Raw genomic sequence first — 15,600 nt, forward strand, 5'->3', positions numbered from 1 at the left:
TGTACTGTATATCACTGCAATACTATACAGGTGTTTATAGGTCATGTTGGCCTACTGTATAAGTCCAGTCAGACAGTCCTGTCAGATCAGTTTGTACCAGGGGAGGCTGGTGAAGGTAGAAATTGGAGGACGGGCTTATTGTAAAGCATTGAATGGAATGAGGACTGGTATCAAACATGTGATACCAGTCCTCATTCCATTTCATGCATTACAATGACCCTGTCCTCCAATTTCTACCTCCACCAGCCTCCCCTGGTTTGTACCAATAGGATTTTTTCTAGCTGGATGTGATGGTGTTTTATTATCTTGAGTCTGAGAGATAACTCTTCTTCTCCAGCTCTCGTGCCTAGCCATATTGATCTACAGGTTCCCGGCCTGCGCTCTGAGATCGAGAGAGAGAGAGGCGGTGTTCCACTGATCAAACACTATTGATCGGCATTGGTGGCCCCAACCAACATGGTGTTCTGTTAGCACCCTCGGGGTATCAGCGTTTTGTTCTGTGGTGACGCTTTAGCGCCTGGACGAGCCAAAGGCCACACATGAAAGGGTGCGGAGTGTTTGACCGCCTGAGGAATTGATTCACACCCTGATTGTCACATACAAAGGCCCCACTGTCCCTCTCCTCCCATTCACAGATATGGCCCCGGCATGTCAGATTAGTAATTAACTCATATCAAGCAGCATCAAAGACAGATCAAAAGCATACAGACATGGTTTAATGTGCATGTATATGTGTCGGACATGAAGTAGGAATGGTAATGTCAGTATGCATCATCCCGGTATACTGTATGACAGGTTTGATGAATAGAGGGACTTCTTTGGGCGGAAGGGTCAAATACAGGTCAAGTTGTGGAGAGCGCTATTTATGTGGTTGCTGGCTGTCAGAGGAACAATACTGCTGTTTACAGACAATCTATCACTATCTTTTTCTCACCACCAGTTGTTTTGATCTACCGACAACACACATTGTATCTTAATGTTGTTTATCAGATTTTGTCGCCATTTATCCAATGGAGATTAGTACTCCATGGAGACATTTTGTGCGGCCTTGAAGTCTCTCTGAGGGCATGATTTAACTCTTAGAGGAACTAGAGGAGTTGTCTCTTAACAGTAACCAGTGACAAATCAGTGTCAAACCCCTCTCTGCTGCTCAAACCCCAAAATAGAAACATCTTATCAGTTTGGGAACGTTTATTACATGGTCGAAAACAATACAGCTGTAAGATGGGGAGCCCAATGTTGACCCCTAATAATGTGATTGGTCTTGAAAGGGAGCATGAAGAGTCAGGAAGTCAGCCATATCTCTGTCTTCACAGATAAAGTCATAAAAATGATAAACACAAGTCTCAATTAGCCCTGAGCCAAGACAATGCACTGCTCACTGGTGTATTGAGGTCAAGGCAGTAAAAGTGAGGAGATGAAAGAGATGACTCTCCCTAGAACCTTACACTAAGGAAACTAAGGACTCTCCCTAGAACCTTACACTAAGGAAACGTGGGTTTTCCCTTTCCCCGCTTAACTAATGGTCACCCCTCTCTGATTTTACTATCCCAATCAAGTCATTCTATTTATAGATTTTGATTTATGATTCAGTCTTTCTACCCTGTGGTGTTGGGAAAAAATGGTAATGACACAATTAGTTATCAATCATACATAAAGTCACTGTATATGACAGGTGTGGGTCACGATAATCTGAGTTTACCATACTGGATAAGATAATGCTATGACTATACATGGCTGTATAAGTGACTGTAGAACAATATACAGTCCAGTCTTTTCTTACATCAAGTCACTGTCATCATATACTTGATGATTTTGCATTACATTACAACATTTTGTTTTTTTGTAGATCACACTTACTGTACACACTTATCTGCATTTATTTTATTTTCAGTCTTTAGATTTTGTCTTTATCATAAAAAAGATAATATTCTCTGTATATATAAAAAAAGAGGAACTGTTTTAAATCCGAGGCAACACAAGTAAAGTAGCCCAACCGTCGTTGTACTCAGGAAAGTGACTTTGATTATTTTACTTTTGGTTTCCGTCTTATTGTTGGTCGACCTCTGGCAGTTCACAAATCCAGAGGTCACCACAACTTTTAGTGAAAAGTTTCCAAACATCCTCATGTTAGCATGACTAAAGGAATATTTAAAATTTGTCTTGGATCCAGGATTCAGTTTAATCAAACATACAGGGAGAGTGAGGGCGAGGCGGGAAGATGAGGCGGATGTGTTCATCTCCAAACTGACCTGCAGAGGTAAACAAGAAAATGTTTTTATCATCACAACCACATCAGGCAAGGGCGATAGCGCTGTAAGGGGATGAGGTGGGGGGAGGGTTGGTAGGGGCTTCACAATCTGCTCTGTGCTCTGTGTTCTGTGCTCCCTGTGACAGACAAGCTACACTAGTAACAATGACATGCCCAAGGAGATTCCCACCTGATTCCCAACAGACCCCTGACAGATTAACGCCTCTAGAACAATGAGAAGAGAGTGGAGAGGGTTTCCTCTCTGTTGTGCTTGTCTGAGGTACACATCTTCGTGCACCCCTTTCCTCAGAATCAGGGTCTGTGCTCATGGCCCACAAAATGTTCCCAGCACTCCCCTGAGGAGGGGGGTCTACCACCAATAACACACACATACACACACACACACACACACACACACACACACACACACACACACACAAATACAAACTATCTATATATCTACAGTGCCTTTGGAAAGTATTCAGACCACTTTTGTTGTGTTATAGACTCAATTTAAAATGGATTAAATTAAAAGGATTTGCCATCAATCCAGACAATACCCCAGAATGAGAATAGAAATTTCAATAAATTTATTAAAATTGAAGTACAGAAATACCTCATGTACATAAGTATTCAGACCCTTTGCTATGATACTTAAAATTAGCTAAAATGCAAAAATGTCATCAACAAATCATTCAATAAGTTGAATTGAGTCCATCTTAATGCAAGGATAATAGTTCATGTAATTTTGGAATTAATATCTTTAGGGTCTCTGATTTGCATAGGAATGAATTACACACTGTGTGGATGAGGTTGTCATTACAAACTGAGCAAATGGAGAGGAACAAAACTGCACAGGTATGTGACCCTGAGGCCTGGGGAGACTTCTACAAAGTTGAATGGTGGAAAGGAAAAAGCACAGTCGATGGGACAACATCATCTCAGTCACTCTACAAAATTGGTCAATAACCAAGTGGCCAAAAATAATCCCTTAATGGAAAATAATCTATCTCATATCCATAATTGTGTTTGCAACAATGAATTTAAGTGATACAGCAAAGAAAGTGGCTGGAAATATGTTTATTTGGTTTTACTACAAAGCATTAAGTTTGGTGCAAATCCAGCACATGCAATGCAGTTTCTGCACCATCTCTTGTGTGAAGAATAGTGGTAGCTGCATCAAGTTATGGGTATGTTTGTCACCGCCAGGGACTGGGGAGTTTGTCAGGATCAATAGAAAATTATGAAATTTGCTGAGTTGGTAGTGACATCCTAATCTACCGAGTGTGCAATTGATTCCTATGCAAATCAGAGACCCTATAAAAACAAAGTTTTTAAAATCCCAAATTATATGAACTATTATCCTTGCATTAAGATGAACTCAATTCAACTAATTGGATAATTTGTTGATGACCTTTTTGCATTTTAGCTAACTTTAAGAGTGTCATAGCAAAGGGTCTGAATACTTATGTACATGAGGTATTTCTGTATTTCAATTGTAATAATTTTTAAAATTGTAATTTCTTTTAATATTAATAATATCTAAACAAAATTGTTTTTGCTTTGTCATTCTGGGGTATTGTGTGTGGATTGATGGCAAATTATTTTAATTGAATCCATTTTAAATTGAGTCTATAACACAACAAAATGTGGAAAAAGTGAAGGGGTCTGAATTCTTTCTCTCTCCATCTCTCTCTCTCTCTCTCTCTCTCTCTCTCTCTCTCTCTCTCTCTCTCTCTCTCTCTCTATGCAGTAATTACCAATTATTGTTTAGTGTTTTAGGCTAGACTCAAAAGTCTGAGGAAAGTAATATCAACTGTTACCACATCAGATCAGAGACAAAGAGAAGGATCCTCAGTGACTGACAGGTTCAGTATGTCAGTTGGATAGAGAAAAAACAACTCAGAGACTCTTGTTCATGTTCCTTCATCATACTAGTGGATTGTGGACTCAAAACCATGAGGTCATAACCTCACTCACATAAGGAACTTGGGAAAAAACATGACCACACTCAACCTCATCATAACCTTTCATATCTGCTATCTGATCATAGAGTCGATTTTTCGGGTAAGATCATTCTTAAAAGCATGTAAAAGGATGTTTTAAAATTAGAGATACAGTATAATATTGCTTGTGATTTCAACAAGCAGTTGCTAACCTTATCTTCAATGGAAAATGAGGGACTGATCTAATTTTCAATTATAAAATGACACTAATAATCTTTAAGCTTCATCTTTTGACAAGTAATGTGTATTTCTATTTACAGTAGATGTCAGAGCAGTAGATAATGATTCTTTCTCGACGGAACACCTGTTACGTGCTCTCTCGTTAACCTCTACTTCACTCCTCCTGCTCAACCTCCCCCCCCCCTTCCTGCTAACCCCCTTCCCCCTCTCTCCCCCCCTCTCCCATATGCAGGTGTTAGAGGAAGTCATCATCAGACAGAATCTAAACACTCACAAAGCTACCACAGACAATCACACACGTCTACTGTATGTATGTATGCACCAGCCTGGTCAGTGACTGTGTGTGTTCATTCATCTGTTCACATGTTCATGTTTGTTATTTGTCTGTCTATGGGCCTTGGAATTTACTACTGAATGAATGTGCTCATTTCATGTAACATTGAATTATGATTTCTTATACAAGATTAATAACAACCTGTTTCTTAAACAAGTAATGAACAGTAGTCAACATTAGATTTGTATTAGTTTTAATGTTTGAACATGAATGATAAGCCAATTGGTAACCCTTTGCCCTTCTATGTCTTTGACCAAGTTCATACTTTTCCACGTGAGTGTGCCTGGGGATCTGAGCAGAGCAGAGTGCTAACATATATACGCCTTCCGTCCCAGTGATTTAAACTAACACCGCTGCCTCGCAAACTCAACACAAAGGAGCCAGCAGTCACATTGTGCAATTCCCAAGAAAGCCGCCCACAGACATTTATACAGCGGGTCTGGCGACCAGCAGCTCCACTGTGTGTCAGAACTTGCTTGGAAGGCGGACAGTTTGTGCTGCTACGCCAAGGACAGGAAGTGCTCGCGGAGGGACAGGAAGTGCTCACCGCTGCAGTAGCCGAGGCTGGAACTGAGATAATGCCATTGTGTAAGCAAGCCGAGTGACCTCTCCCTGAGCGCCGAGCCCAGAGGCTGGCGTCGAGAGCCCTGGCCCCCACCCAGCCCCAGACTCCCCAGGCACGGGGTGGGGGACAACGGGAGGAGGGGGAGGGGGGACTGCGGGGCGTGTTCCCTCCCCTTATTGGCCCCCTCCCCTCCTCTGGGTCGACTCTGAACCTCACCTTGTAGAGGAAATGTGGCCGCGACTCCAGACTTTATGACTTCTCCCATCAAAAGAGAGTCTTTTTTCTCCCACACACTAGGAGAGAGCCAGGGCATGCACGCGCACAAACACACACACACAGGCACACAGGCACACAAGCAGGCACGAACACACCCACACACACAGATACCCAGACACACAAACAGACACACACACACACACACACACACACACACACACACACACACACAATCTCGCACAGTCTCACTGTAGTCTCATGGGACTTTAGGGGGAAAACCGTATCAGGTCATCAGTGGTAAAATAGACGCTGACAGTATTATAGCACAGATCCTGTCCCAGTGCTGGGTTGCCTGGGACAGAGCAAGGCCCCCCTTCAACACCCCCAAGGGGGTCAGCCAGTGCGCTCTGGAGCCCCTGCTTGTACTGTATCTGGACAGGGGCATGAAAAGGTTGCATAAGCATCTGTCATATTTCTGTCAGCCCTCTTTGACCTGTCAGAGGAACGGCTCCAGTCTGACACGCTGTATCTGACCGTATTTGCACGGCATGATGATGGGGAGGGTTGGAGGACAGATGGAGAAAAGACGGAGCTGGCAGGTTATGCCCTGCTGCTGGCACTGATAAGGACCCCTGCAGGCTCTGGCGTGTGTTTTCATTCCTGACCACGGTGGACATGGCTTCGGTCTCTGCTGATTATTAAAACATGCAGCATGGAGGGATCTCTGTGTGTACTGATACCCTGTGTCAATCAACAGTACCTCTCCTTGTTCTCCTGTTTGTCTGTATGTTTGTATGCCTGTCTGTCTGTCTGTCGATCCAGGGTTGTAGACAGAGAGACGAGATGGTGCTAACATAACGTTTTTGTGAGCAGTGAACATTTAGATCTGTGATATCTGGTCAAATTTGGGTCTGCTGGAAAGAAGAAGTGATTTTTTCCTGAAGTTGTCTATACTTCCTTTATTGCAATGTTCGTGCTGTCAGGCCTACATTTTTAAAGCTCAATTTGAACTTTGATGAATAGGAGAGCGGCGAACATATCCAGGACCCTGCATGGACGAGATCAGAGCTCAGTAACTCACACCCCCTCCAACACCATCAGCATCAATCGTTTATCCTAATCAAATTGTTTGATGAGACAAGTATTTCTTGACATTTATATAAAAGTGACATCATTTATATATAATTTTAGTAGAATCACATTTTTTTTTCATAGAATTTCAAAGACACCCTGGTACACTTGGAAAGTGCTTTCAACGTGCGTGCTGCGCAATAATCACCACCGCTAACAACCCTTGTGTCCCCTAACTGTGGCCCGGGGTCCCGCACTTCAGACAACAAAGGCCCATAGATGGCTGTTTATTTAATTTATCTCGACTGTTTGCAAATGTAGTGTATTCACCAGCATCCCTTATACGAATTTCTAATCCTTAATTAGCGTTTCTTTTGATCAACATCAGTCATTCGGCCTCAGTCAATGGCCCTGAACGCTGGCAGACTCCATCCAAATGATGCGTTTAGAAAATAATTTTCTCCATGCATAAACCTGAAGTTCCAGTTACCAGATCTATTATTCCAATACACAGATGACAGAGTATATGTGTATTACGCCTGAATATCAGTGAAAGAAATGCAGAAGCTAAAGTAGGACATATCATGACCAAGACAATTTACAAAACCATGACAAAGAACTTGGAAATCAGTGTGATATTTTCTGAGATTTGCTTTATTTCATGGAATTTTTTCCCCAAAACAGTGTGTCAAATTCCTGTTGCAAAATATTATTTATCAATAACAACAATAAACACATTAGAATTGCTGGTAAAGAAAAGTATCTGAATATGACAATGTGTTTTAAAAAATGTGCTTTGGACTTCACTTCGCGCGCGTGTCTTCACTAACAACATCGCACTCCCCACATGGCCAGAAGGCGGGGTACTTTAAATTTTTTACACCTTAGTAGTAGTGGGCACTCCCACCTTTCTGTGATTGGTTGCCTGTGAGCTTATAGCGCCTCAACATTTGAGTGAGGTAGTCAGTTTTAGTTCAGTCCCTCTGGCACATACTTTCAGTAGTGACGGATATTTTCTATTCACTTTGGAATAGTTAAGAATTCTTATTTGTTTATCAGCTTTAACATTTTTCATATTCGCTCAGTAATCAATAGTCGTTATTGTCCGGTGGTTCACCATAGCCCGCAGCTGGACAGAGATGAGTAGTCCCGATGCGGGTTACGCCAGTGACGATCAGACCCAGGCTAGGTGTGCGATGTCAATCATGATGCCTGGAATGGGACACTGTCAGTGGGCAGACCCCCTCAGCCCCCTCGGGGAGACCAAGGTGAAGAGCGAGCCGTGCGCGTCCAGCTCTGGGAACCAGAATCGTGGGAAGACTGAGCCACGAATTCGGCGACCGATGAATGCGTTTATGGTTTGGGCGAAGGATGAGCGCAAGCGGCTGGCACAACAAAATCCGGACCTGCACAATGCGGAGTTGAGCAAAATGTTGGGTAAGATATTTCAATGATAGGCTTTTCTATTATCCAATTGTGCATTTCTATCTCTCCAAGTAAGCTATTTGAAGGAAGCTGTATAGGCTACTCCAAATGTTTCACGCAGTCTACTTTGCTGCTATTATTTCACTACATAAAATGATAATGCGTTTATAATTGTACGAAACACACCGTTTCGTACAATTCAGTGATCCGTCGTACTCTGCTCAGGATCTAAAGCTCAAACCATAAACACTCTTCTCTACCAGTTGAATTGTGAAATGTTATAAAATAGAAAGGAGTAAAATGTTCGAATGACATCGTTGTCATTTACCATCAGTTAGCATGAATAAGTTACTACCAGTGTATTACCAACATCAATACTGATCCAAAAATAATAGTGATGTTATTTTGAAATAAAAGTTCTGTTGTTACTAAAATGGTGATGAGCTATTTTGGAGCACATCACCAGACTGCATGCCTTATGCCAAAGCTGACATGAACTCTGCTATTGATCTGCAGGGAAATCGTGGAAAGCCCTTCCTGTGACAGAGAAGCGGCCTTTCGTGGAGGAGGCAGAGCGCCTGAGGGTCCAACACATGCAGGACCACCCCAACTACAAGTATCGACCCCGACGGAGAAAGCAGGTGAAGAGGATTAAGCGTCTCGACTCGGGGTACCTCGTCCATGGCGTGTCGGACCACCAGGGTGCATCATTGGGTGGGGACGGGCGTGTGTGTATGGAGGGCCTGGCGCTGGGCTACCACGAGCACAGCTACCAGGTGCCTCATCAGTCTCTCAGCCACTACCGTGATGCCCAGGGCCTCGGAGGTGCCACCTATGAACCCTACAGCTTGCCCACGCCCGACACCTCCCCACTGGACGCTGTGGAAAGCGACTCCATGTTCTTTTCGCCTCACTCTCAGGAGGACTGCCATGTGATGCCCGCATACGCATACCACTCACAGGGGGCAGAGTACCCACATCAGGACCATCACCCCAACCATCATGGCAACCCCCTGCTCCACAGACACCTCTCTTCGGCCCCTGAGCAGGCATCCCAGGGTGCTCCTCTGCCCCCTTCCTTCAACCCCATGGCTATGTACTACAGCCAACACTGCAGCCCCAGTCACCCCAAACGACACCCAGGCCACGGTGCAGGACAGCTCTCCCCTCCTCCGGACTCCCACCCCCACCCTGCAGACGGCGTGGAGCAGATGCACCCCTCTGAGCTGTTGGGGGAGGTGGACCGCAGTGAGTTTGAGCAGTACTTGAACTCATCTGCAGCGCGGGCGGACATGACAGGTCTGTCGTATGGGGCACATGAGGCCAACATGCAGGGATCCGAGAGCCTCATATCCTCTGTGCTATCTGATGCCAGCACAGTGTACTACTGCAACTACAACTCATAACCTCTCTAGCTCTCTAGAGGCCTGCAACTACTACAGCACATAACTTGACCTCAAATCTCTCCCTCTCTCTATTTCAGTCTCTCTCTCTCTGTCTCGCTGTCTCCTCTCTCTCTCTCTTTCTCTCTCTCTCTCTCTCTCTTTATCTCTCTCTCTCATTCTTTTACCATTGACACGCAAGGCCATAGCAAACTCTTTAATTAGGGGTTCTAAATGCAGTATGTTATGTTCTTTTGGTGTTGAGGATTGTTGTTCAACATGTATCTCTGTATGAGCTAAACAAAAAGCCATAGATATTTGATTTGTGATGATGATTGTTCTCACACTGGTATGCATTTTTTTCTTATTATTTCCCTTTCATTTCTGTAACGGGAAAGCTCCTGAATAGGAATATAAAACATTTTGTGATAATAAATAATGTACAGTTACTATTTTAAGGTTTATGTATAGGTGTTTTATACTTTTGCACTTTTGAAAAATAAAGTTTTGAACCAAAATAGATCAGTTGATCACTGCTTGTGTTTGTTATTTACTCATTTACATCACCTTTTCACTGCTGATAGCATACACATTAATTCAACTATAACTATGTATTTAGGTAACACACCCATTATTTTTTATCTTAGTGCAGTTCAGGTCATTGTTTATTTAAAGCCACTCTAAGTTTTAGAGCTCAAAGCCAATTTAAAATAAATATGCGTTTTTTAAATTTGCTCAGAAAATACCAAAACTTTTTGATAATTTGCTAAAACATAAATGTACATGTTTTTTATATTTAAAAGTGACATATAATGTTAACACTTTATTTTGTTTAGATAATCAATTAAATACATAGTCATTCATGTCCCTACTGTATATTGTAGTGGTTAAAACAAATAATTGCACAATATTTTCATGGTCACAGTTATTTCTCCAAATGTTCCCTCTTTTATAACATTTTTGATAAGTATTAATTGTTATAACTTCACAACAACATGTGCAAAGTGAATGAGCCGATGGTGGCTGAGAGGATCACCTGGCAGCAGCAGAGTTTCTCCACAGTGGAAGGCTCTGAGCCTGCTTCCTGGCCTGGTCAATATGGAGCTGATCTCAGGGGCTGACTTACACATGGCGCCTTGTTTTCCCTGCATGGGAGCGCAGTTTATGTGGCGGACATCCTGTCTGTAAATGATTTAGTCTCCCCTGATTAATGGTTGGGGTCATTAAATATTAGTGTATACTACACCTATACCAAACAATGGAGAGTCATCACATCAATGAATCTCATACATTTGTTTTTTTGGTTAGTTAAAATTAAGTTAAAAAGTGCCAAATAGGCATGTCTCTATGTTTATTGTCTTACATTAAAACACCTATAACATTGATTAATTGGGAAAATAAATTGGAAATGAAAAAGATTGGCTATGTTATTGGATATCTGTTAATGGATAAATAGATACTGATACATTTCTGTCGATGTTTGCAAAAGTAAGAAATAGTGTTCATACATTTTGGACATTCCAGGAAGAGAGGATGTGGCGAACGTAACCAAGCACATCAAGAGAAATATGGAAATGTATTTATAAATGAACAGGAGGGTAGCATTTTATAAATAAAGATTTTCCTTTTCAAAGGAAGAGGTTCTTCTCCAAGAGGTCAATCACCCTGACCCCAAACTCCATTTTTAGCACTTCAGAGAAAACATGTTCCAGGGACGTACATTCGTCCACTTTGTTCATGTCCAATGTTTTGAAATCTCTCATGTAACACAAGCAGAGGTTGTATCTCAAGGTAAATATTGCCAGTCCTTCCCACAGTCATTATGGTGATGTCATTTCTGTGTTTCTAAATCTGCTAAAAGAAGAAGTTGCTGATGGTAATTCTATAGCTAAAAAAATATCCTAGCATGGGTGAGTCACTATATCCTCTTCCATTTTATCAAACTCAGATTGACTACATTATGTTTTTTCACATTTAACATATTTAATCCAGAGAGGGAGGCAAAATGTAGCTGCAGACTGTACTGGACTACTCTGTAACTACAGGTAAGTAGTACAGTGGTGAAGTAATCCCCTAAACAACCACTCACACAAAACGTACAGTACATATAAGGTTTCCACCCCCCAACCAAACAGGCCCTAGCTGCAGGTGAAATGTTTCCCACCCCCACTTCTAACAGGTGACACTGTTAGAAGATGACACTGGGCTAGGCAGGCAGTGGAATGCAGTGAAATTAATGTGAATTCAGTCTGCAGCTGGGCGGTAGGTTTAGCTGCTCTGTTGTGATAGCTAATGACTGCATAACGACATGCTCAGACCACTATCCCTGCAGCGTCTCTGAAGATGAGTAGAGAGGTTGAGGGTCACCTGTACGGACCATGCGAGGTGTGGGGGTCGGGGTGAGGGGGTAGACACCCCCAGGCAGACCCCCTTGGGAGAGCTGATGTTATCTCCCCCCACTAATTGATCTAATTGATGAGAGCAAATCGCTGAGTAAATTTGCTGATTTAATATTCAAGCCAGAGGAAGGAGGTGGCAGGTGACCGGAATCTGTGTGTATAGGAACGTTAGGTAGCTATATTCAAAGCAAACACAAACATGTATGACACTCAGCTGTATTTACCACAGATTAAGGCAAGAGATGATCTCTCTACTGTTTTGGTTTGGCAAATTGTCATTATTAGAATACAAGTGAATGTGTGGGGGAAATGGGTAGAGAGAGAGAGAGAGAGAGAGAGAGAGAGAGAGAGAGAGAGAGAGAGAGAGAGAGAGAGAGAGAGAGAGAGAGAGAGACACGTAAAGCCCAGAGACAGACATAGCCTACAGCCCAGGAAGCAGGGGCTTTCTGTGTTGTTCCTGTGTACTGTGTGAGAGAGTGTGTGTCCTGAGGCCTGGTTGACAGCGCTCGTTGTCGGGAGGGGAGCAGGGAGATTACAGCCTTGCCCGGGCGGCTCGCTACATTAACACTGGAGCACTTAATCACAGCACACAACTAATCTCACCTCAGGTAGCTGCCTTTCACAAATATACTGATAATGATAAGCACAGACTTATTCAACCAGAAATACTGTAACAAATACAGACTTAGTTAACCACAAATACAGTAACAAATACAGACTTACCACAAACAAACATTCACTCACAAATAAAGTCACAAACACAAACAATGTATTAAATGTATTAACTCAACATGAAGAAAAATATAGATAGGCTATGCTTAAAAAGTTTTAGACCTAAACCAACTTTAACATTTGAAAGGTGATTATTTACTGACACAGATTGAGTGCATTCCCTGGGTTGTGTCAGAGAGAGAAGATCCATGCCAGCATATGACTTATGAATAATGTTGTCTTGAAAAATCAGGCTTTGCCGCAGGCCTCCAGTGGAGTGTTTGACAAGTGTAGCTATGACGACAGAAATACATGCACATAAAACAAAGTGATGTATGAGATACAATCTATTACTCTGAACAACAATCAAAGCCCAGAGAATAGAGTACCTGTTTGGTTTTTGTCATAATGGCCACCCAATGAGACTATTCTTGGTATTGTACAAACAGTACATTGAATCATAACATTTAAAAGTATAGGCATATAGCAACAAAAGAAAAAGTGAGAGAGAAGGAAAGTGTGCAAGTCTATATGAGACTGTACTGATTAAGTCATTGATAGTGGATTGCATTCACAGCATGTGAGACAGCTGAAGAGGAGGGTGTGTCCTCTGTCTAAACCAGGGTTCTGTGTGGAGGGTTGTTGGTAATCCCAGGCATATGCACTCCTTCTCTGGGCCTGATCGCTTTCATAGGCCTGGCCTCTCAGACCCATGTCCAGTTGTGTTGCCACTATATATAGTCCACACATCAAGTCAATCTCTGCTCAATGCAGTGACTCAATAGTTTATTTTTCTTTTGATTCTGGCTCTTGTCTTGTCTCATACCAGTATAAATAACTCTCGCTCTCCAAGTGGGTGTGGATGTCGAAAAATAATGTGGGTCCCCCTTCTCTTTGTTATGACCTCAGTTACAATATCGGTTATTGTGCCAAGATTCCCTGAGACCATACACAAACATTTCCTGAGGCATTAGGTGCAGCTTTGCTCTTGGTTCTTATACAATATCACTACACAGTTTAATATTGAATGATGTCACTCTGTTATTCAAAAGAGATTCCAACACTTTGAGGCCCAGAACTATGAAGCATTTCAGTTGACTCTAATAAGCTTCACATAACATGATATAACTTATACTCATGTGATATGAGTATAGAAGTCAAAAATCAAACCAATGAATTCATCGTCAGTAAAATCTATAACAATAGACACCATGAATGTCTAATCTAATTGTAACCCATTATATTTAGTATATTTCAATGAACACTTGAAATGGCCAGTGCATTACTATACGTATGATGTGGTCTGCTGTTCTCAGGAAAAAGGGTTTGAGTCAGAGAAGGGAATACAGTTGGGGGGCTGTTCTGATCAGCTCTCTGCTCTTGTCTGAATCCCCTCATGGCATCCCAGGGCATTTTTAGCTTGTGTCCAGGCGGGTAGTGATTAGAAGATGACTACATCAGCAGTCAGTTTCCTCTCGCCTGTGTTTTCCTTTGCAGGGCTGAAAGGAGATGAGGCTATGGCTCAGTCCACACACATTACTGGGTGGTAGTGGTGGTGTTTGTGACGAGTAGCCTCTTTTCGTCACAGAGATCCCCCTTGGGTCAAGACCTCACCACTTAAGGCAAGGCTCAGGAAACAGTGAGCAATGTTGTACATCTGAACAGGTCTGTCACAGGATGTTGGACTTTCTTCATTGACACACTGTGACTAACTCTTACCAGTAATGGCTTAGGTTCAGCATCACCAGAAATAAAAGGAATTTATAATCATTTAACATACGAATGAACATGTCATATGAACAGACACATGAAATAGAAACTGACAAATATGCTGACAATATAACAATATGACATGTCATTTTGACAGAGATAAACAGATCATTAATTTTGTATAACCACAATAAAGCACAATAAAGCATCATGTAATGAATCATTTGGATTAATAAAGCAAATTTGTCTATGAAATAGAAATATTCAAAGGTATTCAGTAATATCAAATCATGAAATATATATACAATTCCCAATGAAAATACATAGTTTTAATAGTAATTTGATATGAGTTTCAGTGACATTAATAAGATAAATGTGTTCTATTGTGTTTTATTTCTGTGGATCTTTGAATCTGACCGTGAGCACCTGTCCACACTTCCTCGTTCCAATGACTTCTGTTTGCTCCATCCATGAAAGATTGGCTGGGAACATCCTCCATCCGAGAGGAAACCGTGTTCTATAAAATTCACACCACTCTTCCCATTTTGGGATCACCGGTAGGATTTCCTAAAAAATAAAAATACATGAATATAAAGTCTAAATAAAGTGAGACAGGGCAGAATGTCTTGACCTGGGTCAGGCATCCTTTGTTGTCTTTGTGTTTGTCTGTGTGTGTGTGTGTGTGTGTGTGTGTCTGTGTGTGTGTGTGTGTGTGTGTGTGTGTGTGTGTGTGTGTTCAGCTCAGGTGCAACTTTAAAAACATTATTGTGGGATAAACAGGGATTTCCTACAACAATAGGACTTATCCCAGCTGGTAGGCCTACAACTGAAAGTTGTCTTTTCTGTTATCTCAATTTACATTTTTATGGTAGGCAGTGTGCATTTATTTCTTTATTAAATAACGGCATGGACAAATTGTTGGAGGATGGCTGTCAAACTAACATACTCAGATCAATTATTCTGATATGGAGTTGAACGATCTATATTCTACAATACAGAATTATTTATATAGTGTGTACATGGTATTTCATCATGACTACTGGATATAAAGTCGACGTCTCTCCAAAATCAGTCCTGCTAGTGGTGTTTCCCTTTATTATATGCTGCTTTAGACTGTACAGGAAAGTAAATGTCTCCATTAGTTTTTTGAGCAAACATGAACATCAAACAAATTACAAACTCGCTGTGTCATTAAAATAGCAAACAGTTTACTTCCAGTTCCCCAAGAGCAGACAGCAGGTTCCTCCCTTTTGTGATACAAGCAGTCTCCTATCCAGAATGTAGTTCAATGTAGACACAACATAGACACAACATAGACACAGAACCACATTGCAATGAGCTGAAGGCCAC

The 15,600-nt window shown here is 41.8% G+C and overlaps 1 protein-coding gene across 1 annotated transcript; it reads left to right on the forward strand.

The window, feature by feature from the left end:
- Window positions 1-7,666: 7,666 nt before the first annotated feature.
- sox17 (SRY-box transcription factor 17) lies at window positions 7,667-9,923 on the forward strand. The gene is made up of 2 exons (XM_083684656.1): window positions 7,667-8,060; window positions 8,565-9,923. The coding sequence occupies exons 1-2, from the start codon at window positions 7,763-7,765 to the stop codon at window positions 9,452-9,454; spliced, it is 1,188 nt and encodes a 395-aa protein (XP_083540782.1). The 5' UTR covers window positions 7,667-7,762; the 3' UTR covers window positions 9,455-9,923.
- The last annotated feature ends 5,677 nt before the right edge of the window (window positions 9,924-15,600 follow it).

The sequence above is a fragment of the Argentina silus genome (assembly GCF_951799395.1).
Source record: "Argentina silus genome assembly, chromosome: 1".
Taxonomy (NCBI): Eukaryota; Metazoa; Chordata; class Actinopteri; order Argentiniformes; family Argentinidae; genus Argentina; species Argentina silus.